At 46.2% G+C, this 26,900-nt stretch overlaps 2 protein-coding genes across 12 annotated transcripts in view; both read right to left on the bottom strand.

The window, feature by feature from the left end:
- Window positions 1-319: 319 nt before the first annotated feature.
- On the bottom strand, window positions 320-3,081 carry HOXB2 (homeobox B2). Its single transcript, XM_009675329.2, has 2 exons — window positions 2,694-3,081; window positions 320-1,535 (listed from the first exon to the last, which is right to left on the bottom strand). The coding sequence occupies exons 1-2, from the start codon at window positions 3,079-3,081 to the stop codon at window positions 892-894; spliced, it is 1,032 nt and encodes a 343-aa protein (XP_009673624.2). The 3' UTR covers window positions 320-891.
- Window positions 3,082-6,898: 3,817 nt separating this feature from the next.
- The window catches only part of HOXB3 (homeobox B3), a 24,647-nt gene continuing 4,645 nt past the window's right edge, over window positions 6,899-26,900 (bottom strand). The window contains exons 1-5 of one of the 11 annotated variants that reach the window (XM_068919393.1): window positions 21,790-21,881; window positions 16,421-16,483; window positions 15,895-15,963; window positions 10,370-10,923; window positions 6,899-9,259 (exon numbers count right to left, since the gene is read on the bottom strand). In XM_068919393.1, the coding sequence (XP_068775494.1) occupies window positions 8,493-9,259; window positions 10,370-10,805 (1,203 nt within the window). In that variant the 5' untranslated portion in view covers window positions 10,806-10,923; window positions 15,895-15,963; window positions 16,421-16,483; window positions 21,790-21,881 and the 3' untranslated portion in view covers window positions 6,899-8,492. Of the gene's footprint in view, window positions 9,260-10,369; window positions 10,924-13,044; window positions 13,143-13,936; window positions 14,027-15,894; window positions 15,964-16,420; window positions 16,484-21,789; window positions 22,251-26,900 lie in introns of those variants that run through there. The other 10 variants (XM_068919399.1, XM_068919392.1, XM_009675315.2 and 7 more) reach the window with 10 other exon arrangements.

Below are 26,900 nucleotides of genomic sequence, written 5' to 3'. Positions count from 1 at the left end.
TTTCCAAGCGCAGGAGGGTTGTTTTTTTTTTTTTTTTTGATACAAAAATATGAGAACAATTGTTAAATTGGAAGCAAATGTCCTACTTTGTTTTTGTTTTAATAATCTCAAGGAATTGAATAATTGAATATAGCAAATATTTCTGTCTTCTGAAGCCTCTTGAAATGGTAGTTGGGAGCGATTTCTTTTGTCTCCTCTCTCAATGCACACAAGCAGATGATTAGAGCATCAGATTACTCCAAAGCAGGAAAGAGGAAGGCGGCTAATGTAGGCAAAAAAAATTTTTTTGAATTAAATACATAGTAATTAGTAACACACGTTTCTTGATTTTATAAAGACATTTATTTACGCTATGAAAATAATGTACAATAAATAATTTGCCATTTACTATTAAAGGATTTGAATAAATATACTACCTCTAAAACTTAAAAAGAGGAAATAAATTTCCTCTATTGTTTAAATTTTATTAAGAAATCTAAAAGTCTCATTCTGATTCCTGAGAAATTCACTTGAATGATTTACAAATGTTTTCTCTTGGGTGCTGGTATCTCTGATATGCATGAGGACTATTGGGTGCCTTCTTTAAAAATAAATAAGACAAAAGAACTATAATTAAATATCTGAATTTAGTAAAAACTAGGGTGCTCTTTCATGTGAGTCTGTTAGAATAAATATTGGGAGGGTGATTCGGGTCCCACGATATGGAGAGTTTTAAAAGCAAATGTCTATGGGACGGGATGGGCTGAATGAGTGAATAATGGTTTGGGCTATGTTTTTGGAGTGCCCCCTCCTAAAGGAGACTGGGGGCAGCTGGTTGTGGCTCGACAGGGGGGTTGTGCATGTGTGCCTGGAATGGGCAGGAACAGAGAGGCAGGTGGCCAGTGGAGATTGCTATTGGAAATTTAAATGTTGCAAATCTATAGTACAAAGTGCGCTCGTAAAAAAGTCCAGGTCTTCCTCGGAGAAGTGGATGGGGCTCTCCAAGGAGCCCTGTAGGCTGGAGGAAAGCCCCTCCGAGAGCTGCAGGCAGGAATCTGCCGAGAAGATGCTCAGGTCTGGCAACAAAGGCGAGTGCTGGCCCTCGGGGTAGGCACGGTCCGCGGGGCCGGCCGCGGTGCCCTGCTCCCCCGCGGCTGCCCGCGGTGCCCCGGCTGCGCCGTACCGCGGGCTCCCGGACTCGGTGCTGCCCCGCTTTTTGGTGTGGAGAGGCCCCCGCGGGTCCGGAGCGCGGCCGAAAGGGGGGCTTTCCTCAGCCTCGTCCACGGCGTCGCTACTCTCGTCCAGGTTGGGGTAGGCGAGGTCCCCATCGGGGGGCTCCTTGTGCTGGGTTTGCCTCTTGTGCTTCATCCGCCGGTTCTGGAACCAGACCTTGACTTGCCTCTCGGTGAGGTCGAGCAGAGCCGCGATCTCGACCCGCCGGGGCCTGCAGAGGTATTTGTTGAAGTGGAATTCCTTCTCCAGCTCCAGGAGCTGCGTGTTGGTGTAGGCTGTCCGGAGCCTCCTCGAGCCGCTGGGGTCGGCGAGCCCCTGGATCTCTTAAACACACACAAAACCGCACATTGCAAAGAGAGGGAGCGAGGGCAAATGCGGTGACGGATCGTCTGGATCTATCCTCTCCCTCCTGCGGGCTGGGCGCAGCCGTGCCTGCACTAACGAGCTTGGCATAGGAGTGAGGGAGGAAGCTTTAAGCCGGTACAAGAGAAAATAAATCTTAACTGAGCTCTTCCCACTGTGGAAGGGAGGTTGGAAATCACCCTCCAGCCTCCTTGCCCCAGGGAGGAGAAAGGATTCTGCTCCCTGGCCTCTACCTTTAGAGACCTTTCCTCTCTGTCCCCTTCACGGACAAGGGGAATTTCGACCCACTCCTTATTATTCTTTTGCCAATAGTTTAGGAACTGACGCTGCTGAGCTTTGATTTCATTATTCCCGTATTATCTGGCCAATGGGCTCTGGTTTCCGCCTTTCTCCTGCGCTAGTATTCACCTGAACGATGCTAATAAAATACTGAAACTGTAAATTCTATCTTAAATATTTTTTCCCGGGGGAAGGATGGTCCCTGGCCAGGATTGCTGAACTTCCTCACCAAGAGGCGTCTTGGAAAGGCGTTTGTTGGGGGGGGAGGGAGGGATGGGGGTTATATATTTTTTATTTTGTAGTTAGGGACTGGCTCTCTACAATGTGTTGAATGCTGAGAATCCTGCTCTCGCTCTCTCTCCCTCCTAATCTTGCTTGAAGCAGCCTCAACATTTCCCTACCCGTCTTTCTTTCCCTTTTTTTCTTCTTCTTTCTTTTTTCCCTCGTAGGCTGCAAAAAAATCCGGGGCTGGGAGGGAAAGTCGAGAAAATGGAGCTCTGCCTCAGCTGCCAGTTCCTCCCGCGGTAGCTAATAAAGGGTCTGACTCCCCCGGAAATCTCTTTCTGTTTGGTTTCGCAGAAGTTGCAGCAATATGCTCTTTTATTTTGGGGGGGGGGGGGAGGCAGGAGAATTGTCAGTCCCCCCACTCTGCTGTGTATACACTCGGCTGTGTATATTGCTGCGGTGTATTTTATTGCATGACACAGTTTTGGGGGAGGTGCGGGGCAAAGTCAGAGGGGGGCTGGGGTAGGGCTGCTGGTGGGGTGGGGGGGAATTGTTTATTATTCGAATCCTCTCCGATTTCGGCAAACACCCCCTCACCCCCTCATTATACGAACCTGCAGGAGATCCTGCGGCAGGCACCGGCAACGAGGAAGATGTTGGGGGGGAAGAGGATGAAGAAGAGGATGGAGCCTGGGTAGCTTTCTTGGACGATTTCTTCTCCTTCATCCAGGGGAATTCCGCTGCCAAGGGGCCGGGCTGTACCGGAGGCTGGGGTTGGAGCAGGCCATGAGATGCTCTTTTTTGGCTCCTCGGTCTTGCCTGGCTGCTGGAACAAGGATTCAGGCTGAGGATGGTTTGCTCAAAAGGAGGAGGAATTAATGTCGAGTCCTTGATTGATGAAGTTTGAAATGTCTCCAGGACAGCGGGAAGAGACGTCAGGCACTCTGCGAGCGAAGGCTGGCTATTTATAAACCCGATCTCCCTCTCAAATTCAAAATTCATGGCTTTTCCAGGGCCCAGGGTTTAAAAAGCAGGAGGGGGGAAGGAGGAGGGGAAGAGGGAAAGAAATCTGAGGGCCTTAGTTTTTATGGCAGTGATGATAATGGTTCTCGGGCTTTTTATAATTGTTATATTGCTGATAATACAGGCGTATGGGGACCTTGCTCTATTAAACTCGAGACTGGGGCGAAATTGCAGCCAATTCCTGGTCACGTGGCCACCCCTGGCCAATGGCAGGCGGGGCCTGGTGGCAAACAGAAAGCATTATTTTCTTTAATTGATTAAAAAAAAAAGCGAGAGAAGATCCCCAGGAAAAGCATCCTTTCCCCCCCACGCTAATCCATCCTCGGCTGGACCGGTGGGGTGCGGGCAGGCTGCCGCTGCCTTGTGCTGCCCAGCGCTGCCTGCCCTGCCTGCCTGCTTTCCCTGTGCTGCCTGCCTGCCTGCTTTCCCTCTGCTGTCTTCCCTACTTGTGCTGCCTGCCTGCCTGTTTTCCTTCTGCTGCCTTCCCTGCCTGTGCTGCCTGTCTGTTTTCACAGCGCTGCCTGTCTGTGCTGCCTGTCCTGCCTGCCTTTCCTCTGCTGCCTTCACTGCCCTGCGCTGCCTCCCTGCCCACCTGCTCTGCGCTGCCTGCCCGCCGCGGGCCTCCGTGGAGGGAGGTGCTCACTGAGCTCCTGGAAGCCTGAACCCACGGGGGGGAATCGGGCGTGGGAAAAGGGGCTTTTCCCTTCGGGGGTCCGCCTGCAGCCGATGAAAGGGCAGCCTAAACCCCGGGCGAGCAGGGATCTTGGGTCTGGCAACAGAAGCTGGAGCTGAGTATGTGTATTTACATATTTATATAGAGATGTTGCAGAGCTTGAAAAGTTCAGACCAGCAGGAGGGTTTGGTTCAGAATTTTGTTTCTGAGTCTGGATATGAAGCACTTATGAAATCAAGTGAGCTTTCAAGTCAAGTTTAGTTAAATCGGCCTGATTTGCCTTGTTAAATTACTTTTAAAGAAACAGAGTATAAGCCTGCTTCTAAAGCGAGCCTTAATGGATCCTTTACACTTTCCTTCAAGGCCAAACGTGTTTTAAGGTCACGGATATCTTTGAAATCCCATTTCTTCCTTACCAACTTCTTCCCCCCTTCCCCTTGCCAATAAACAGCTCCACTTCCAGAGTTTACAAAACAAATAAATAAAATGAAAAATCATTTGCCAGGAAGATTTTTTTTCTTTTAAAGTGGTCAGGTCCGCACAAACCAAAAAGAAGAGAGAAACAATCAATCTTTCTCTCGAAAGACTTTTGACAGGTCGGCCTAATTCACTCAGCAAAGAATTTTGGCTTTTGCTAAAGAGTTACTTAAAATAAAAGAGTTACTTAAAATAAAATGAATTCAAAAAGTTTAAACCAGAGCCCTGAATTTGGGAATCTAGAACATTTGAATTTGTAGGGGAAAAAAGCTCTTTGCAATAAAATGGAAATTTAGCTGGTTCTTAGTTTATTTGTTCAAGCTCCATTTCTCCCATTTTGCAGCAGAGAAGGACTGGCAGGCGGCATTCACGCAGGGAGAAGCCTAGAAACTTTTGTCAGTTAAAGCATCTGTGTGGGTGGTGAGGGTTTCAGAGAAACACATAATAAATCTAAAGCTAAATCGGAGGCCGAAATGTAGTTTAGCAAAGAGGTGAGGAAAATAAAAAGCATTTGCAAAATGCACCTCGATTAGGGGCTTTAAAGTTTGGTTGAATTTCCCTAAATATTTCATATTCAACGATTTACATTTGTGCTAATCGAAATCAGCATAAACTTACTCAGTTCCGGCAGATCAGGACTGATGTCAAAATTAATGATTGGGTTTCCGATCATTTTTACTTGTTCATATTGAAGAGGCTTTTTTGGTTTAAGGCTTTGCTATTAACCGTCCTTCAAACTTATGCCGTTAACATTTGCTATTGAGCCGCGGCTCTTTGAGGGACAGTGCGGGCCGCCGGAGAGCCAGAATACAGCGAAATAATCTGGGAAGCAAACGGAACCGGGAAACTCTTTCTAGCCGCTCTCAATTGCTTTCGCTGGTTTTGCTAACACTAAAAGTTGCGAACAAAACACCCTCTTGGGGAAAGAGGGTTTTTTTTCCCACACATCACGCGGAGCGATTAGGAGGAGGAAATTCTTCCTACTCAAGGGGAAGGGCATCACCTTGTGAAAAGAAATTCACATGTTTAGTAAACGACAGAGAGAAATGCAGTAACCATATTTTAAGATGAAACCAGGCCTGCTTCTTTAATGCCGTCACATAAATTAAAACGGAGGATGTAAGGAGTTATAGGAGAGGGGAGCGTGGGAGTCCATAGAGAAAACATCTGACGGAAGCATGAGATGTGCCGTGCTCTGAGCCTCTGTATTGGCTTCGCTTTCCGTGTTTTTAACCAGTTCCTGGGAATCCCTGACAGAAAATCCAGCAATATGGCGACCGGTACGAGAGACTCAGAAAATTATAATCAGGGAGAGGAAAAAAAGCCAGTAACAAACCAGATTCTAGCCCAAGCCCTTGACTATTGTTATTTGATCCGATCCCAATCAAAGCTTGCACGCTCTTATGCTTTTAAATTATAGCATCACCGAATGGTAAATTGCTCTCTGCATGGATGGGCATAGCCAAGCCGTAGTCCTGGGGAGAAAAACAAGCCCCGTCTCTCTTTTATATTGTTATTTATTATTGCACAGAGGTTATAATTATTAACCTGGCACTCCATTTATTAAAAAAGATCAGAGATAAAAAGAACCACAAAATCATTTCTCAGGTAAAGTCAACCTTATATACATGTAGATTTATCTAGGCACCTACGGATTTATCTAGCTTTGCACACCTATGTGTATAAAATACGGATGCACACAAATACTCGCCGTTTCTGCAGCCTAGCCCCTTTTTGCAATAGCTTTTAAAGCCGTTTCACCCTTTTCTCCCAGCAGTAGTCAGCATCCCTCTCCCTCCTTCCCCTCGGTGAGGGGGGGCCTTCCTCCCTTTATCAGCCACAGAAATTGAGCATTTTTAGCCTGACAAGCAGTCTACACTCCCTTCCAGAATCATAAAACTTTTATTGGCCCATACTGTTCGAATATAAGTTTTCTTAAGGCTTTGGAGCATAAAAAGCAAATTATTCACGGTATTATCCTCTCTGGTTTTGCTGCTGCAAGGGGTCACGTTCTCCTTTGCTTGCACTGTAACCTTTTCTCCTAAAAACAATTTTCTATAGCTATTTTTCAGTCTGGGGGCAGGGGCATGTGTGTGTGTATGTGTATTTGTGCGTGTCAGTGTGTATGTGTGTGCGTGTGCGCATGCATTTGAGTGTTTTTGTGCACATGTGTGCGCGTGTGCGTGTGCATGTGCGTGTGCGCGTTTGTGTTTGCACACAGTGATTTAATTTCTCTGCACTTTTAAAAACCCTGCATGGAAACTCTAGAGTCTTTTTTTTTTTATGATTAATCGTTTTCCTTTGTTTTCATTTACTGCCCAATGGCAGCCCAGCCCCGGCTCCACGTGACCCCTCTTTGTGACCGCAGGCGCGGGCTGGGCCGCGCGGGGCTGCGGAGGGGCCGCCGAGGGGCGGGGGCTGCCCCCGCCCGTGGCCGCGGGTCTCGCTTGGCCCAGCCCGTTCCTCCCGCGGGGCCGGGCCCACGGGTTAGTGCCTGGAAGGGGATGCAGACATTCACCCTTGCGTCTTGACTGTGGAAAATTTAGAGTTGTGCCTTGCCTGTTTTCTCTTTCTCTCTCTCTCTCTCTCTTTAATTTTTTTACTTACGCTTTTTTTTCGCTTTTAAATCCGACTGATAGGACAAGGTTAAATTGATAACAGAAAGTTTATTTAAGAATTGTTCAACAGACAACCCTTAAGCAAGGAAATAAAATAACTACTATAAGAACAAAGAAAGATCTCCAAAGAGGAGGGGTGAGGTGGGAGGGGGGGATTCGCTATAGTTCTTCTAATTCAGGACTATACAATTACAGTCTGGTTCTGCTCTCATGCCTCCAGTAGAACTAATTACATTATTCATAAGTACAAAGGTAACATAAAACTACTGGTCTTTCTAAATTACAATAACTAAAATAAGCTTGTTGTACAATAACAAGGAAACACAATGTCCTTTGTAACAAGTAAATACTAAAAAAGTACAATTTGTATCTTTTTTCCTCATATAAATACATAATATTGGGGATAAATAATACAAAAAAAGGAAAATATTTTAAACTGGCTATAACCAATAAATATATATGAATGTTCACCAGAACACACACCTATTGAAGAACGTCTTGACTGAGTTGAACAAACGCCCTTCAAAGTTGTTTTTATACCCATTATATGTAAACTCTAAGTGCAACAAAGATGTCCAGACAAGAAAGCATTAGCAAATACTAAGGATCCATTCACTTCTGCTTCGATTGGAGGACATTCCATTTGTTCAAATATACCCTGTTTTCACGTAAGGTCAAGAGAAGAGGAGGAAAGAAGTGTAGGACTTCTAAGTCTTAAGATTGCTTTTCTGTTAATGAAGCCTAAGAAACATACCCCCAAAACAAACAAAAAAAAATGGCATCATCAAATGAAGACTTCATGTCATCAGAGGCAAAGGTGGAAAAATATTCTAGACCTGTTAACTCTTTCTTCCTCTCTTTGGACTGTTGTTATTTTGTTTAGGGGCTTTATAGGTGTTTCAGAAGCTTGTTTCCCAAACTTTTTGCAATTCTTAAGTCCCTTTTATTTTTTATTTTTTTGCTTTTGAGAAGGGAGGAAGGGGCTGGAGAGGAAGAGCATGATTCCCACACATTGGCAGGTGTGTATATTTCCAGTTTATGGCGGGGAGTGGTGGGAAGTTACTTAGCAAAAAAGGATGCCTTTCATCTGAAGGCTGGAAGGGAAAGCGCAAGGTTCTTCTTGAGAAGGAATTAGAGAGGAAGGTAGTTGTCTTGTGAATCTCTTTTGATTGCATGTGTATACATATGTATGTTTATGTAGATGCAGAGACACCAACTGTGAAGACTTGATTGGCTGACTATTCTCCTCCTCAGTGTCCGAGAATTAGTAGGAATGATCTGTACTTGGTTTGGAAATGCAGGATGCTGATGCTAAAACCTGATAGATTCCCATAAAACTACCTCAAACCTACTTCAGAAGCATTTGTGTTGAAACACAGAAGGTACATCTCTTCAGAGAGAGCTGCTTTTGGAAGCAAATACTGAAATCCTTGGAAATTGTGCCTAATAAAAACAAGAAACAATATCAGTGATAACAATATCATGGAAGAAATCACCCCATCAAAAAAAGAAAGAAGAGATATCAACACAAATGTTTCTGAAGCCAGTCCTGCCCTCTTCCCCTCTCCCATGCCCTGTGGCGGGCTCCCATCCAGTTTGCTTGAGGCTATCCCTGTGCTCTCTCACAGGTGGGTCAGCTTGGGCGCCTCTTGGATTCTGCCCTGAGAAGAAGCGTGGTGCGTGGAAAGGTCTGTGTAGGTAGGGTGGGTCTCACATGGTCCATGGTGCTGGCTCGGGGGCATCTGCGGAGGCCCGTTGTAGTCCATGTTGGCAGCCTGGTGATGTGGCAGGTGATTGAGGCCATAAAGGGATGGGCCAGAGGCGGGCATAGAATCCACATAGTTACCTCCAACATAGACGGGGCTTCCCTGCATGCTGGGAGTCCCATAGGCCACCCCGTTCCCTTGTAACACATGGGGGTCGTACTCAGGGGCCGTGTTGGTGTACTTCTGTTGGGAGGGGCAGCCTTTGATGGGGTTTTGGTAGTTAGTTGACATGGCATAGGCATTTTGGTGGGGCTTATTGAAAGAAGGTGGAGAGGGGGCATCATAGTTACTACTCATGGTGTGCAAGGCGTTCATAAATCCGGCTGAGGACTGCATGGGCTGGGGAGGGCTGCCGGTAGGGGAAGGCCCCCCAGAGGAAGACCCCATGCCTTTCGACTTCTGATCTTTCTTATACTTCATCCTTCTGTTCTGGAACCAGATCTTGATCTGCCTCTCACTGAGGTTCAGCAGGTTGGCCATCTCCACGCGGCGGGGCCTGCACAGGTAGCGGTTGAAGTGGAATTCCTTCTCCAGCTCCACCAGCTGAGCACTGGTGTAGGCCGTGCGGGCTCTCTTGGAGGCTGAGGAGCCTGGAGGGCTTTTCTCGCCACTGCAGGTTTCTGCTGGCCGCAAAATGAAATAAAAGATAATTACTTACATGCAGAAATTGAATGCATCGTTTCTTAATAAATCCTGGAACAGGCACATGAGTTCAACCCCCCTTCCTCTCACCCCCTTTGCATTAGCCTGCACTCCATAATCATGTCATTTATTAAGAGTTCTGTTCTCCAAAGCTGCCCCTGGTTTATGAAAATTTGATCATGTCATGTAGAAAAGGATTCCAGGCCATTTATTTAGGAGTCGATTATTTTCAGCAGATAATTTTGAGAAAATAATATTTGGCAGGGGGGCAGCCACTGCAAAGCCAATTAGTAGTAACACGGGTCAGTGTTGGGAGATATTTTGTTTGCCTAGGTACGAATACACACATATACATGCATCTTGTGTGTGGTTCGTATTTGTGTAATACAAACATTTGCACACATTATTAAATACTGAATTACATTTATACCTACTTTTTTAATATAAACATGCCTATAACAGATAAATATTAATATAGTGAAGTGTGTGCTGCAAAGTTTATATCAATATATCTGTCTGAACAGTGTAATTCCACAGTGTACTTTTTTCTCAATTGCCACAGAGGTGTGTGTGTATGCATGTGTGGATACATGTAAAAATATACATGTATTCATACATAAGTTACATACACACACACACACACACACACACACACACACTCAGATAGTACCATGGTTGCCACTGTGTCTGTAGGCAGGGAGGTAGGAAGAGAACCATTACTTTGCTTTAGCATTGCTAGGTTGATCCAGTGGGTGTATAGGTTTGCGTGTCTGTATCTACACGCAGTGAGACGTCAGCTGCACACAGCTGACTGGTTGCATTTCCCTGTGGTGCCCTGGATACGTCTAAAATAACCCCAGTGTGTGCAGCCGGTGCCTCAGGATGGGCCACAGCCTGCTCAGCCCAGTGGGTGCGTGCAGGAGGGCTGCCCGGCTGGCAGCTGGCAGTCCCAGCTCCTTGCATGGCCACAGGGTCCACTTTGCACCCCCCCACACACACCTCTCCACCCTCCAGACCAGATCACTCTAGTTAGTGACTTCATTACCTTGCCATTTAGGAAAATGGATGATTACAAAAGTAGAACATTATACCTGTGCTAGGGGAGCTGTTTTTCTGTTTGGAGTTTTGCCTCGATTCTTTCATCCAGGGGAAAATCTGCTTGGTGAGACTGGCATTTGCACTGAGGTTGGCTTTGCTGGGGGCAGTTTTACTGCTCCCTGACTGGTTATTGCTGTTGCTACTGGTGCTATTGGTGGCAGGGTTTGGGGGTGGTGAGACAGGTGGAGGCGGATGGTGCTCTTGGGGCAAACTCGGACGCATGCAGCTCCCATTCAGGTCTTTACTTTTTGCGTGAGGGGTTGTGTTGCCAAGAGACTGGAGGGAGCAGGCAGACCTCTGGTAGTCGCTCTCCACATGAGAGGTAGGCTGGAAGGGCTGCTGCGGGCCGTCGTAGCCGAACCCATTGGCACTCCCGTAGGAGTAGCCACCAAAGAGTGTGGAGCTGTCGTAGTATGTTGTCTTCTGCATCTCTGGGACTCCCCAAAATGTTTTTTCCGGCTACCAGGGTCTTGACACCCCTATGGCAGAACATTGGCACCCCAAGGCCACGTGACAGGCCGTTTCCAGCTGTCTATTGGAAGTTGACCTGAAAGGTTAGGAGAAAACACACAATAATAGTACCCGGCCTATGAATCCATCTTGGGCCCTGAAAAGCACATGACATGAATAGGGTCCTGCAGAACAGGGCGAACAGATGCTTTGAGCAGATTTTGTCCTGTGTGCAGCCTAGGAAGGCTCATCAAATGTTTCAGTGCAGGAGTGTTGAGTTGATTTTGAGGAGTTGCTTTCCTAGTTGTTTGTTTGTATCTTATTTTTCCCCTTAGAGCGTAGCACCAAGGATATATAACTACATATATGCTCTATAAGTACACATAGTTTCATCTATAAACATCTCTTTACATCTATATTCATTTAAATGCATATATACACACACTCATGCATACACACATACACCCATATATATATCTGTATGTGTACATATAGGGAAATGTGTGTGTTGCATGCACATATACATGTCCATGTACAGTTAACACACACATTAATGTTAATGTAAATGTAGGAATACTGAATGGGTAGTAGCTAGCTGCAAAAATGAAAGGAAAGAAACTCATGCCTTCTTATCCATGACCTATTCAAATCTGTGCTTCCCATATATAAAAGCAAGCAGGATGTTACCTAGTTAAAAACGAGAAGACTTAGAGAGTAAAAGGGTGCTAAGTTTTTTGCAGGGCTGCTGTCTGAAATATTTGTTTTTGAACTGTGAACAGCAAATAGTCGATATGTTTTATCCAGGTAACAGTGCCTTGACACAGTTGGCTTCATTTGCTGTTTACACAGTGACTCACAAAGTCTCTGGAATTTGGTGCAAATATTTTAAGCAGATTTAAGCAGGGGCATGAATTCAAGAATGTGCTTCCTTTGGCCTGTTTATTAGTGTCTCTCTCTCTCTCTCTCTCTCTCTCTCGAGTAGCACAGGTTGTATTTAGAAAACAAATCCTTTCATTGCCTGCCCTGTTGTGTACTCATAGGTCTTGAATCTGGAACTACAATTGGCAAGATGTGATTCCAGACCAGTTTAATTGCTGTTGTTTTTTCCTTGGAAAACAAATACGTCACCAGGCCATTTGCTCCTAACTTTCTACCCCTTTGATTTTTCATCATTTCCCCCTCTCTCAATCTAAGCCCATAAAGTAAAAACCTAAACCCAAACATCGAATTACAAAATGAAACCTTGCTATTTTCTTTTTTCCCTTTTTCCTTTCTTTTTTCTCTTTCTTTCTTTGTTTCCTTTCCTTTTTCTTTTCTCAACACATAAACTTTCTCTACAATGAAGACAGAGTAGAAACACTCTTAGAAATATGGAAACTATTTTGATCGGAAAATAATTTGTTGTGTGAGGATCAGTCAAGCAGCAAACATGTTTAATAGGCAGCAACTTCTCACTGCAGCTCAGACTTTGCGAGGAGCTTCTGTGTTTGTTTGTTTTTTTTGAAATTGATATCCATTGTATATTTAATTTTATCCGGACTCTTCTATACCAAAAAAAAAAAAAAAAGGAAAAGATGAGCTCTGTGGAGATAAAGTCTAATGCGATATTTCTGAGTACTGGGATTTAACAGAAGCCACAGCTTAACAATAAACAACATCTTTTTTTCCCTTCCTTGGCTGATGTGTTCTTATGTCATGTCATAGCAATCCTCCACATACTTCTAAAGCAGCCTCAGACAACGTGTCCACGTAGGGACTATTTCGATTTTTTTACACTGATTAAATCCTTTATGCATTCCCAAATCCGTACTGTATCTTCCGCGGAGATGTATTATTCTCTACAAAGAGGATGGTATCCTTGCTGAGAGTTACTCTCATTTGGTTTCCTCGCCATGATAAATACGTCTTATTAAAAAGTATACTCCACTACCCTAGCTGAGAAGCTGTGAATTAATTAACAAACAGCAGTGCCTTTATTATGAATAGGTTTGCTGAAAATGTCTACGAGGGCAGAGGTGGGAATTTCTCCAAGGCCTTCCTGTCTGGCATAGGTTTCTTAAAAAACAAAACAAAACAAAACCAGAACAGAGCGGAGAGGCTCGGCGAAAGCGGCTAAAAATAACAGCGATTTTTTTTTTACGTCCATAAAATAAATTTATAATCCCCTTCGCTCAAAAGCTCGCTCGCTTGTGGCTTCCACAGAAGATTTGCTTTGTACCTCGGCTCGCAGCGCGTCACAAATGCCGGTCATTTATCTTCGCCGAGGACGGCCGCAATCCTAATTATTTACTCCAAGGAATTGTTTAAAAAAAAATCCTAGGCAGAATAATAAATATTCGATTATCTCCTGTTCCAATTAAACCCAGGCAGGATCCGCGCTGGGTGTTTCATCACGCTCCAAGTTTCACTTCGTGAGCGGTACATTTAACCACAACTCTTTGCCTCAAACTTTTGAGTGCGAAGATTTAGATACATTAAAAAAAACAAATCGAGGAAATGTAGAAGTGGGAGAGGGAAAGGGCTGCAGGAAGAAGGATGCTTGAGAAAAAAATAGCTAGTTGGGGGAAAAAGATAAAAGAAAGCTAAGGAAAAGGTATTCTTCAGTAAAGCCATTCCCTCCATGTTGGAAAGCCTAAATTCACAACCTGACTCTGTTTATGAAGAAGAGCAGCGCGTTTCCCCCTCCCCCCGCCCCCGCCTAAGGTATATTTCCCAGATCAAGCGAAAACAGGAATTGCACCGGTTTTAATTTAAATTATTATTAATAATAAATATTCTAAACATGCCCTTAACAATAGGTCGGCTGCTCAGAAGGACCTCAAATCCCAGCGACTGCCTTACGGTGAATATGCCTGGAAAATAGAGACACATTCCTAAAATTTCCCTCTTCCCTCCCCCACAGCCGAGCTTCACCCCAACCAGAACTCCCCAGTTGTAAAGCAGGGGGAAAAAAAGGGCCCTGGATGAGGGCTGCAAAAGAGTCTCTGCGTGGAAGGAAGCTTAAAGCTTGTGAACTCTTCTTGAACCGAGATTGGAGTCATATGGTCATAAATCATTGGGACATATACTCCGCCATTCACAAAGTGATAGCCTATTTGAGTCCGGCTTACCTTAGTCTCTGACGAGCAAAGCACAGGCAGACATAATATATTTTCACATCCAGCATCCACGCAATCAATAAGCACGGAATGACCCCCTTCCTTTAAAAATGTTAAAGGAATATACAAGAGAGAGGAAAAAATCCAGCATATGTATGTATATATGTATAAAAAAAAAGCCAAAACAAGGGGGGAGGGGGCTCAGCCAGTGGAGCTTTCGGTTACGGCAGCTCAAATTGTCTCTCTGTCTCCGTTTGGGAAGAAAAAAAATCAAGATGCTTTCCAGCTTCCAAGATGTGTAGAAAAGCTGAGGGCTTTGAATGGACAAACCCTGAGATTCTAGTTGCCCTATAGACTGGTACGCTCTGCTCACTGATAACAATGGCCTCTGCTTTACCACAGCAAAGGGGAAGAAGGGAAAGGAGAAGGGAAAAAAAAAGAAAGAAAGAAAAGCTGAACACAACCCCCCCCCTTTTAACTATGCAATGCTTGGCTGGGATTAAAATAATAACGAAAAGAATCCAGGCTACAGGGGGTGTGCGAGTGGTGAAATAAAGCGGAGGGGATATTTAAAAATAAAGATTTGGTTTGGATTGCTGGGCAAAGCCAACGAGCCTTCCAAACAGCGTCACTAGTGAAAAATTATGCTAATTGCAGACGTGGTGGACAGAGGCCTAAGCAGAAAGATAGCAAAGCTTTCCTTTGATTCACGTGTTTAACAATTAGGTGTCAATTTATGCTAATAACCCGTTTCAAAATAGTCATAGCCCCCCCCCCACCCCTTTAGCAGTTGCAATCGCGGCTCTTTCAATAGCTGATGCTTTTCCTGCTCCGTCCCCTCGGCTGCGTTTGTCTCCTGTTAGAGTTCCCGATATGAAACGATTATGAAATGCACTTTTGGGGGGCGGGGGGGGGGGAGAGGACAGGAGCCGCCAGCACCATGGGGATGCGGGGGGCAGAGGAGCCGGGGGAGGCAGAGGGGACACAAAAGCTGGGCTCCGCCGGGTGGATGCAGCTCCAGAGCCCTGGAGCCGGGATAACTTTAGCGTTAAGTTTGTGCGCCCAAGTCCCTGTCCGGTGGCTCCGCTCGCCCTCCGCAGGGAAGTAGATGTGGGGTTTGGAGCGAGGGAAATCACCTGGGGGGAGGGAAAGGCAGGGAGGTGTTGAACAATAAAGACGATTATTATAGCTATTATTAAGAACAAAGTTATTGCTACACGAGGCGCTGCTGCTGTCGCCACGGGAGATTTATGCCTTTCCCCGCTCTCACGCGTCTGCTGAAAACAGAAACTCGCCAAGATGCGTTTTAGGGAAAGTCCGTGACGAGGAGGGGCTGGCGAGTGGGAGGAAGGCAGGGCAAAGAATTTAGGTGTCTGCACTTTTTTTTTTTAAGTGCTACTTTTGTCTCACATTGCAATTATCTTCCCTCCTTTAATTCTGGCGCTCACTCCTTTGGGTTAAGTGCTGACGGGGGGGGAATTTGCTTTTAGCAAAGCAAGAAAAGGAGTGACCACAAAGGCTCTTTGGACTTCTCTGGGAAGGTATGCCCCGTCGGGCTGTCTGCATCGCCCTTTTTTTGCACCTTTAGGCTAGTAACTCTGCAAAGAAAGAGAAGGATGTCCAAGTAAACGTTTGCCTTTTGAGAGGACTTAGAGTTGGACAGCAAAGGTGATGGATAAAGTCTTAACCCAAGGATTACGGTGTTCCCAGCTATTGTTCTGTCCGCAGCGTCCAGACCCCAGACAGGAGGGTTTCGACCAGGAGACATCATTACCATGATTTTTTTCCCATCTGACTTTTTATGAACTACTCGAACATAAATCTTCTGCTACAAGATAGTTCATATTTTGGAACCCCGGCGTTGAGAAGTCCGGTGGAGGCAAGAAGAATAACAGTCATGGACTATTTTTTTAAAGACTTCTCTGTAGGTGAAGTATTCTATAGGTTTCTGAATACGGATCTCCACTGACCTATTTGAATATCAGAAGTACTTCGGATTCTGCAAGTAACTCTTCTAAAGTGCAAAAATTCGTTTTAACCTAAAATAGCAGCAGAGAAAATATATATTAAGAAGGTCGTTGCACGTTTATATGTTGAGCTCCTGTAAGTAGTTTCTAGGCTCCCTGTATTTTTCCATCTTTGCTTTTGTTGCAGCTTATTTTTCTTTAAAATGTAACTCCCTTGCATTGGTCACAAAATCAGCAGCAAATGTTGCAATCTGACTGGATTTCCCTTCAAAGGGAATACAGGAAATATTTTCCATTTGAAACATTCCCTCGAAGTTACAGCCATAAATCACGAAGTTTAAAGACAAGCCAGTAGCAAAATGAAAATACTCAGCTGAAATTCAGGGCAGCCGAGCTCGTTGTTGGGTTGATGGAAAAAAAAAGTCACGTTGAGTGACTTTAGAAAAGGATTGGCTTCCAAGCTGATACAGATAGAGATATGGATATGCAAAGAGACATGGGACCATGTAGAATATTCAGCAAAACTCACCAATTCTCTGATGTCTGGTCCAGTAAATAGGAGGCAGCGGGGGAGTTTGAGAAAGGAAAAGAACTGGAAAACAAAATTATGAAACTTAGTCAGAAAAGCGTGGACAAGGGAGTTCATCATACGGAGAAATCTTTGGGTGGGAATAGGGAGAATAGGGCTCTAATGAACAAAAGCCCCAGTATTTCCTCTGAGATTATTTCTCATCCAAGTAACTATAGCATTTTCCAGGCATTGCAGCATCCTCTACACATTTCTAACCAGAACTGTCATCAGAAATGGTGGAGACAAGATTTGTTTCTGTAAACCTGATACATTCGTCTGTCTCTCAAACATTTCCCTCCAGCTTCCTCCGTGGAAACCCACCATGGAGGGAAACATTTTATCCCGTTCCGGGTTTTCACATTTGGCATTAGACTCATAACTGAAATAAGCGGTTTGGCTTGAAATGTAGACGTTTTCTTGCATAGGTTGGTGAATTCTGCATGTAAAAAATCGTGAAGTGTTTTAGTTAAAGGCAGTTGGTAATTTCAGTATTAAATGCATTTAAGAAATTAGATATATGCAATTAATCAGTTCTGAATTCAACAACAGTAAAACAGTAGGGAAAATACCAGGCTATTTTCATAAAAGGCTAAAAAACCCTTAAGGATTCAGAATATATCTTTCCATGTTTCTCCAATTTGGTCAAACGATCGCCACGAAGGGGAGGAAGAAAGGAGAGATGCTTTATGGTGTGCGTAGACACCATTCACACACAAGTGATTTGGTATCAGAATTAACGGTATCAAGTCGTAAACATTTTTAAGGCCACACAGAGATTTATCACCACTACTTTGGCAAGAAGGAGTCTGAAAGAAAGAAAGAAGGGGAGAAAGAAAAAGCAATCTAATTTAAAAATATTTTCGTTTTGGGAAACATTCAGTCGCTTTAATAATCCTGTTTCCGTTCTGTATGTTGATGTTATTAATCTCAAATAAAAATGTTCCCCTCACACCCTTACTCTGCTTGTGACAACATCCTCGAGTCCATAAATCACCAGCGGATGCTTCGTGACCTTCTCTAGTCGGCGGCCTATAGCTGTATTTTTTATTAGTATTATTATTACATGCGTGCACACTTTAATATACAGCGTTGGCAATATTCCACTTACATCACAGCCTTCCCCGGTTAACTGGGGCTTTGCAGTTCCCTCTGTAGAGTACACACAGAGATTTGTAAAGAGGAAAAAAAAAAAAGAAAAAAAAACCACTCTTTCTGCGCTGTGAACTCAGCAAACGAAATTCGAGTGTAGGAAAGTTCCTCCCACGCCAGGCCCTGGGAGGAAGAGGGAAAAAGTGGGCCGAACGAAAGGAGGTGGAGAAAAGAGGGAAATAGCATTTATTTGGAGTGGATGCAGGAGGGAGGAGGGGAAAAGAGAAACAAACAAACAAAAAGGAGAGGCCATAAATAACGGCTGCAGCAATGGAGGGGGTGTTTGTTTTTCTTTGTTTTCAATTTATTCCCTCGCAGTAAAGGCAGAAGAGGGATGAAGCGAGTTCTTTTCCCCATGGTGTTCTTTGTTTGCTTTGCGTTTTTGCTCTATTTTGCATTAATTTTTTCAAGAGACAATTCAATTCCACTTCGGCAGCCCAGACGAGGGGCTCCTGCCCTGTGAGCAGTGCGGGGGAGCAGAGCACCCACCAGCCTCTTCCCGGGGAGCAGTGTTTCACACAGGGCTCGTCGCCCACCTTCGCCCATTTTTGCCTAAGGGGAAGGAGGTGGGGGTCCCCCCGCCACCCCCAAGGATATCCCGGGGCGAGGGGGCGTTACTGAGGGTCCAGGACCTGCTGCAACCCCAAACAGAAGCCAGTCCGGATAAGAAATCAAAATGAAACAGAGTGAACGGTGGGTTTCCTTGACAGATTAGACCTTTTTCTCCCCATGACCTTTGCTTAGCGGAGTAATAACTCACCAGGTTAATGATCAATCAGCGGAAGCGCTTTTGAATTGGCTCCAAACGAAATAAAACGAAACAACTAGGCGGACACACAACTCCCAGTGTCCTGCTAGAGCTGGGTCCTCCCCAAGTCCCGCAGGACCCCTCTCCCCTGGGTCCTCCAGTCGCTAAAAGCCTGTGCTCGTCCCAGCGTGGGCGCTGTGAGGGGCGAGGGGTGGAGGATGCATGGAGGCTACGTGGGGGTGGGGGGGGAAAGAGCGCAATTTGCGGCGTTAGTGTGCTACAAATCGTTATTTTGGGAGCAGCTCACCAGAGACAAGCTGGGAATCACCATCCCCACTTCTCCCCTCCTTCCAAATGCCAAAATAATAGCTTGAATTATGCGCTCACGTGACTAGGACACGTCAACCTTTTGCCCATTTTATACAGAATTGGTAAATGACCGGCTCCCCCCTCCAGTCCCACTAATCCCCCCATCAGCAAATTCCCCAAACTTCCCGGGCAGGCGGGCAGGCGATGCCCCTCGCTCCCCTCCTGCCTCATCCTGCCGCAGCCCGGGCTGCTCTGGCGCTTGAAGACTTTGAAGACTTCCCTCCGGCTTGTTCTTTCTCTCTCTTTTACTTTTTTTTTAATCTGGCGAAGGAGGGGACCGAACACTGACAGGGAAAGTGACTGCAGCAGCCAGGGCTCCCAAAGCCTCAACTTCCAACCGGCAAAGAACGACGGAGACGCAAAAAAGGGAGGTCCGAGGGACCTGAAAAGGGGAGCGGGGCTTCTCTGCCCGGCGGCGGCCGGGGGCGGCCCGGGCCCCGGAGCCGCCCGGGCTGCCCGCCGCGGCCAGCCCCGCCGCCGCCGCTCCCTTCCGCCGCTTTCCGCGCCGACTTCCAGCTGCCCGAGTTTCTTGCCATTTTAATTTCCATCCTCCTCCTTCCACTTAAAAAAAAAAAAAAAGGGAAAAAAAAAGCGGTTTCAAAGCCTTGCTGCCACTGCCCTTTCTTCGCCTCTCGGGAGGACCCGGGGTGTCCAGGCACCCACGCTACCGACGTGGCAGTTTCTGTGAGAAAATGAAGGATTTCGGTTATTTTTGCAGTGATACTCGCCTGAATCCAGGACTCGACTGACGCTGGTGAATGAGCTGGGCATGGGGAAGAAGGGACCTGAGAGAAGAAATTAGCTCCATTTTACCTGCTTTCATCTGATAATTCATAAAGACTAATAATTTCTGAAGAGACAGCCTCAAGAAAGAAGGAAGAGAAAGAAGCGGTGATAAGGAATTATATTTCTCTTTTGAGGGATGTTTACTCTGAGTGCTTTTCATCGTTAGGGAGCCGTGTGGATACCAGTGATTTCTGCATTCTCCCTGCACAGTGCATCTCTACAAACACTCCATGCAAATACAGGCACACATCTGGGCCACTGTTCTCTGCTAAAATCCTGTATTAGTGTAAGGGTATTTGGTCTGTCATCCTCATCACCATATCAAAAGGCTCCCATCCATCCCGGGCTCTTAGTTAATTTTTAATTAGGAGAGAAAGCTTTAGGAATGGCAATGTTAAACGCAGCACCAATATCTTTATTGCAGAGGACACGCAGACGGAGCGGGGGACTTCAAATCATATTTCTATTTTTATCCCGGCTGTAAGTAACGCGTGCCTGGCTGAAACGAGCGCCAGCGCTTATCGCTGGGACACACCTCGGTCATTCTCCCGGCTCTTCAACACACGTATGGTGCCGGCGATATTACATGCCTACGCTCACAAATGCCCCAGTCCAGGGGAAATAACCCACCTGGGGGAATAACCCCGAAGAAGCCCATCTGATGCCTCAGTGGCCACCCACTCCTAAGACTTTCATCTTAGGCTTCCTGGATTTAACCATTGCTCGCACCGCCACAGTAGGGACCTGAGCTTTCAAGGCCCCCTCCGCACCAGGAATAAGATTCTGCACGTGACCAGAACCCCCAAATCCCCAATCCCCCAAAAGCAGAACTGGAAGCGCCAACAACATATAGATCTATATTGGTAAATTTCAGAAAGTGTCCATTAATATCAATTTACTTCAATGAAAACTTTAGTTCTTCATGAAGTTGATGATTTATGATAAAATCAATTAAATTACGGCCACTTAGGGCCTGCGGTTTCCTCTCAGATTTCATTCGCCAACAGATCAAGCGCTGGGCAAAAAAAAATCAAGTTTAGCTGGAGGCGAGTAAAGATAATTCTGAAGCTGAAGAAATGTAATGCGAAGCAATTTTCAGAGAAAAAAAAAGACTCTGCATATCAGAGCTCCTGCTCTCTGCCAATATATCAGATATCCTCAGGAAATATTAGATCCTGAATCAAAACTTTTCGAGTTTTACGATGTATGAGAACATTTTTAGAACTGGCAACTTGTCCCATAGGCTGAGTTATTATCTCCCTCTAAAAGGAAAGGAACCAAAAGGAACAGAGTCCGTATGTATTATTTTAAGAAAAACTTTCCAGGTTTAATTCGATTTTTCGTCCCCCCCCCCCCCCCCCCAAACAACCTTGATTTTCCTGCCTCACTCTTAAAATACATGCTGGGAGTTCACAAGGGGCAGGGAAGTAGATTCTTTGAGCCTGAAACGAATAGCACAAGTCCATAGAAAATACCGTATCCAGTACTGCCTTTCTGGCCATTTCCTTTTCAATTAAAGTAATCGCAGAAATTGCATTTGGGCGAAATGAACGATTTTCGAAGATATCCTCCCCCTTAAACAAAAATAAACTTTAACTTATTTTAAAAGCCTGCTATTTTCAGGCTCGGACTCCGCAGAGGCACCGGTGTAATGCCAAATGTTAAGAGCCTCTGCCTTTACCCATTTCGGTCAAATGCACCAGCGCCTAAAACAAAAAGCAAGTAAACTAACTAGATGTTTGTTAGTCACATCTGGCCATTACAATCAGAATTGGGGAGGGAAAATCGGCTATGGACATACACAGAGCTTGGGAATTTTTTTAGAAGCCGTTGTAATTAGGGTCTGCTTCAAGTAAACAAAAAACTTTGCAGGGTCATAAATCACCATCACATACATTCTTCAGTTTAACACCCCGCTTTTCTAATGGGCTTTTGTAGTTTCTTTTTCAAACAAGAGAGAGGTGCTAAACCTTTAACAAATGTGTTCCAGACAAACTTCGCTGGTAAACACGCACTTGGAAATAAACGGTTTGTGGCCGGTCTCGGTTATGGACCGTGCAAGATAATTTTTGCCCATCTTCGGCTTCCCCGATCCTGCTCCAGAGGCATCAGTCTTAATTTGCTACCAGGAGAAAGTCAGCTATAGTTCGTGATGAGCAGTGGAGAAGCCTGTCAAAGCTTTCTGAGCAGTTAATTATATCTCACAGCGTCGGAATTGAGAAGGTAGAAAAGGCAGAGTTGCGTCATTGTTTTATTTATTTTTTTAACTTCTTACCTGCGCTACCGTTCAACCCAGGACTTCAAGAAGAAGGAGCGAAGTCGGATCAGGGTGGTGCGAGTTTGCAACTGGAGCAGGCAAATTAAGGAGAATAAAAGAAACTACTTTATTGCACGCCGGCGGATCTTGCTGACAGCTTGTTCGGACGGATTTTTTTCCCCCCAAAGATGCTTTGATTTTTTGGACTCACTCGATTCGAATGGAAATGCCTTGACGTGGAGAAAAATAGAAACTCTTCCAAAACAGCTTAAAATATTGCAAGGATGCGGCCCGCTTTGCAGAAGATACCGAGTGGCGGGGGATGAGATGGGGGTGCCGGGAGGAGGAGGTTGCATGCACGTTCCCCTTTAAAAAAAAAAACAAACTTCCCCACACCCGATTCCTTGGTATCTATCTGGAAAGCTGTTTCTCTTTATAAAGACTTAAAATGTTGCAAGACGGTTATAATACTGAGTGACAAGGGGTGCTGGAGAGAAAGGAACCAAATGGATTCTGGTTTTTAGAGCCAGTAGGAATTGGCCAGCCTTCAATGTCAGGATTCAAAATTGATTCCATATGTCTCGTCCAGGGAAAGGGGAAAAAAGAAGGAACGAAAGAAAGGGGGAGAGAGAGAGAAAGGGGGAAAATAAAAGTTATGCAAAGCCCACCGGGTTTCTTTCTTTCTTTCACCCGCCATCCTTCCTAGTAGTGCCGGGAAAATACCCCGTCCCTGACTATTGCCACTTTGCAATGAACATTTTTGCCTCTCGCATTTGAAAGAGGGAGAGGTAACAGCAGCAACAAACCCGATCCCGTAGGTTATTTTTAGCCTCGACTTGTTGAAGCTGACCTCAGCCCGGGGAGAGGAAATATGTATCTGCATGCTGGTGAAAGGGTGAAGCGTGCCATTGCGCGACGGCGGGACCCGAAACGGGAGAGGGGAACAGATCCTCCCCAAGGCAAAAAAAGCAAAGCTGCGCGGAAGAGCGCGGCGGGAGCGCGGAGCCGAGGCAGGTGAGGGGCCCGGAGCGGCGGGGTGCAGCCCCCCCGACCGGCCCCGTCTGCCCGGTGCGGCGGGCTGCGGGCTGACAGCCCCTATTGATTTCACCGGGACATGTTCGGCGAGAATTTGACCCCGAGTTTTTAAGGCTTTTCTCCTGACCTCTAGATACCGCTGCCAATAAAGCGCTGATATATTTCGTATTGAGCCGGACATCAAAAGGAGATGGAACAGTAACGAGTGGGAATATCTTCTTAACCCCTCCCCTTATAGCTGTGCTAAAAAAAATAAGGAGTCAAATCTCTAACATCGCCTCTGATTTATAGCCTCCCTTTTCAACTGATTTGGTTACGCGCAGGCAAGTGTTGAAATTTTTATTTCTTCCGCCTCCCTCTCTTCTCCTCTCCCTCCTACCGACCAAAAAAGAAAGAGAAAACTTCAAAGGAAATTGTCACCATTTCCAACCTTTTGCCTATTTAACTGAAAGCAACAAGACTCTTCCCTTTTGTCTTGTCTGCGAGAAAATCGTGTTCAGCTCCCTTTCCACATATTAAAGCGAAGCAGCATAATTTACATCGGCTCTGGTGTTGTCAGCGGCTCCTGAGGCCTGCGTCGTGTGGTTGTTTCGGATGCAAGTCCCCTTGCGCGGAGGTTACTGCCCGCTTTGGTCTCGTCTCAGCCGCTTTGCTTTCATAGCGAGTTGTGCTGCAAAATAGCGGCTTGGCGCAGAGCTGTGCCAGCGCCCGCGACTGCAGCACGGCGTTTCCCTCGCTTCCACCAGGAAGCCGCTTCCCCCAAACCCTGCTCCGGCATGAGGCGAGTAGCGGCGCTGCCGGCCCTGCGCGCCGCAGGCAGCGAGCGCCCGCCCCGTGCCCGCGTCCTGCTCCGCCCGCGCTCCGCTCCGCGCTAAGCTACAGGTCTCTGCATCCGCCTCCTTCCTGCTCTGCGCTGCTCCGCTCCCTGGCCTCCACGCCTTGCAGCTCTCGCCCTCCACGATGCTTTGATCTTAAATAACTCTCTCCTACCGCCTGCAATAAATTATGAATTAAGGTGATGCTGGCTCATATTTACAACGTTAATAGCTTCCTCTTTGGGAAAAGATAGGGTATGTCTGGCTGAGAGAAGACGGGAGGGAGAGATTTCTTTGGGGATGAGTATGTGATAAGCACGGATTCGCTGTGTGCTGGTAGACCAAGAACTTCTGAAGAGATGACAGGCAAGAAGAAAAACTCATTGCATAGAAATTAATGAAACAGCACTTACTCGAGCTACTTAAAATAGATTATTATCTCTTCCCATCTTTTGAATATCATTTCTGTCATTTGTAACTATAACGCGCACTATCCCAAGCTCTAGTTTTTTCTCGAAATACTCGGTTTCAGCGAGCTAATAAAGAAATACAGCTGAAAAACAACGGTAAGGAACGATTTGCTCTTTAAGTCAGCGGGTGTAAGGGAACAGCAAAGTAATTGTACGGCTGGACAGAGTGACGCGGGTGGTGAGCGGCAGCGGCCGGGGAAGCGCGGGGGATGCGTGGGGCAGGGGCTTCTGCGGCCGCTGCCTCGGATTTCCCCTCCCAAACCTGGCCAAAAAGAAGCCCTTTACCTTGGGCAGCCGCTAATCGCGAGTTTCTGAGGAGGATGGGGCTGAAAAGGGTGCGGGGAGCAGAGGGGACCCCTAAGCCTCGGGGAGCCCAGACAGAGCTGGGATCCGGGACGGCGCTCCAGGCTCCACGGGGCCCTCTAAGCCCCAGTCCTGCCCCGAGCGAAGTTTTGCAGCACCCAGACTCCTGCCTTGTTGGTCCCCTCCCAAAGCCGCCGGAGAGGGACGACAGAAAGAGGGGCGATCCCTGCTTGAGACCTTCCACCCGGGTTAGGACCCCTTCCGGGTCTGGGTTCCTATCCTGGGTTTGATGTCCTAACCTGGGTCTGTGAATCCTCTCCCTGAGTCAGGGGTCCTATCCTGGGCCTAGTGCTCTTATCCCGGGTCTGGGCTCCTAACCCGGGTCAGAGGACCCCCTCCTGGGTCTGGAGCTCTAATCCCGGATCTAGACTCCTATCCCAGCTCTGGGGATCCCCTCCCTGCTCATGCTGTCCCGAGGCTAGAGCTCCTATCCCGGGCCTGAGTATCCCTTCTCCGGCTGGAGAGGCAGTGCCAAGGGGCCAGAGCTGTGTTCTCCGCATGAAGGTTTGGCCACCCCGAGCCCGGCAGCCCTCCGCCACTGCAGCACCTCCCGTCATCTGATTATTAAAGGACGGCACTCGCACAATGGTGCCTGGACCCGGGGCTAAATAAAGCCTCGGGTACTGATTTAGCCAGAGGGTGATGCCGCCCGCTGCGGGGGGCTGCAGGGGGCTGCGGGGTCGCTCCCCGCACGGAGTTCGCACTCTGTGCGGGCACCGCTGCAGCAGCCCGGCCACAAAGGGCCGGGTTCCCGCTCTCAAAGTTTCAAGCCTACAGAAAAAAAAAATACAGCAGGATAAAATGCAACAAAATTAAATGCAGCAAAATAAAATGCAATGAAATAAAATGCAGCCAAATAAAATACACTAACTGGTCTGCATCCTTTGGAAGCCGACAATTTAAATTAATACGGGGCTTGACAAAGAATGATGCTGTATTTCTGGCTCAATCACCATCCCTGGATCTTCCTTAATATTTAATGAAAGTCACTGAGTTGCTCTAATTTTGCTACATAAAGGTTTACACTAGCAGACAGAGTTAAATATCACCGCTCTGGTGGTGTTAGACTTGGCTGGCGAGCAGAGGGGAGGAAAGGGAAAGGAAGCGAGGGAGAAAAAAGCGGTGAATTCTCATTCGAGAATCCGGTGCGAACATTTAATCTTTGCTCCTGTTGTCAGTTTTATTGACTCCTTGCATGTTGGAGCTTGTAAAATATTTAAAAACATCATCTCCCACTTCCTCCTTCCCTTTCAACACTCCCGGTTAGGACCAATTTGGTCCAGTTTGGAGATGGGAGGGGAGGGCAGTGCGTGACTCCTGACCTCCCATTTTCCGCGGAGGATGCGCTCCCCGCGCTGACATTAAAGCAGGTAATGGTGCCCCCCCCCCCCCCCATCGTTTAGGACACACGTCTTGTCCCCAAAGCCTGATCTTCACTGCCGTACCTCTTTGGGCTGAAAGTAATTTCCCTGTTAAAGCTTAGCTATATTTTACATAGTCAGTAATCACTAAAAAGGTAACAGCTGCCGGCCAGGTTCTGCTATTATTTAAACCTGTATTCTACTACTATTACTCCTTGGAGTTCTGTTTTTTCCTGAGGCAAATAACAGGCCTGGACTCCTAAATATAAAGGCATTCCTTAGAGCACCTTCTCCAACTTTCATCATAAGAACGTTATCCGCTATCTCTTCATCCATCATCATCACAGTCTTAGCAAGATCACCGCGCTAGAAAGCCATGCAAAGTTATCCTACTGGTATAAAAGAACAACGAAGTACCCGCAATGAGTTTATTCCCCTTTTCTGTTGTTGTCAATGATGGGTGGTTATAAAGCCCTTAGACAATCAGCCTTCTGATGAAGCCCCATAATATTATCCCAGTTACCTTAGATACCTATTGTTCTGTTTTCCCTAAGCAAACTTCCTTTTCTGCTTGTGACCAAAGCCGTGTCTCTCGCAGAGGCAGGCTACCTTTCAGGCTTCCTGTTGCAATTTGGTTTTGCATTCTAAGTCCCATTTTTGCGTTTGATTTACCATGGGACACCTCCAGAAATTGCCTCCTTTTACTAAAGCGAGCCATCAACCTGTGCCTGTATTCCAGTGAGGAGCCCTTCTGCCGAAGGATGGGATGGGGAATAGGGAACTGGGGGAGAACTTAGTACAAAATGAGTTATCGTTGACAAAGGGATGCTGCAACATAGGACTCCAAGCTGTAATTTTTATATTAAGGTCGTGCTCTTTTACTAGGTTTATATGCCAATGAGGCGTTCCCGGTTTATCAAATTTATACAAATCTCTCCTTAATTGGTAATCACAGATGCTGTAATTTAAGACCCCCAGCTACAGAGCTTTCATATTAGCTGCTGATCTATTACTGTAAATCGTCTGAAATAATCAACTCCAGGGAGTGGGGTAGAGAGAGATCCTCGCTCTAAAATATCATCGCT

Source organism: Struthio camelus, chromosome 25 (genome assembly GCF_040807025.1).
Source record: "Struthio camelus isolate bStrCam1 chromosome 25, bStrCam1.hap1, whole genome shotgun sequence".
Lineage (NCBI taxonomy): Eukaryota > Metazoa > Chordata > Aves > Struthioniformes > Struthionidae > Struthio > Struthio camelus.
The sequence above is the reverse complement of the archived record's forward strand: the minus strand, read 5'-3'. Positions and strand labels throughout refer to the sequence as shown.

Excerpts from the sequence above, each read along its gene's own strand:
- HOXB2 (XM_009675329.2), bottom strand. The coding sequence starts at position 3,081 with ATGAATTTTGAATTTGAGAGGGAGATCGGGTTTATAAATAGCCAGCCT. Across the intron at positions 1,536-2,693 it reads TGCCGCAGGATCTCCTGCAG|AGATCCAGGGGCTCGCCGAC; the intron begins GTTCGTATAATG and ends TGTGTGTTTAAG.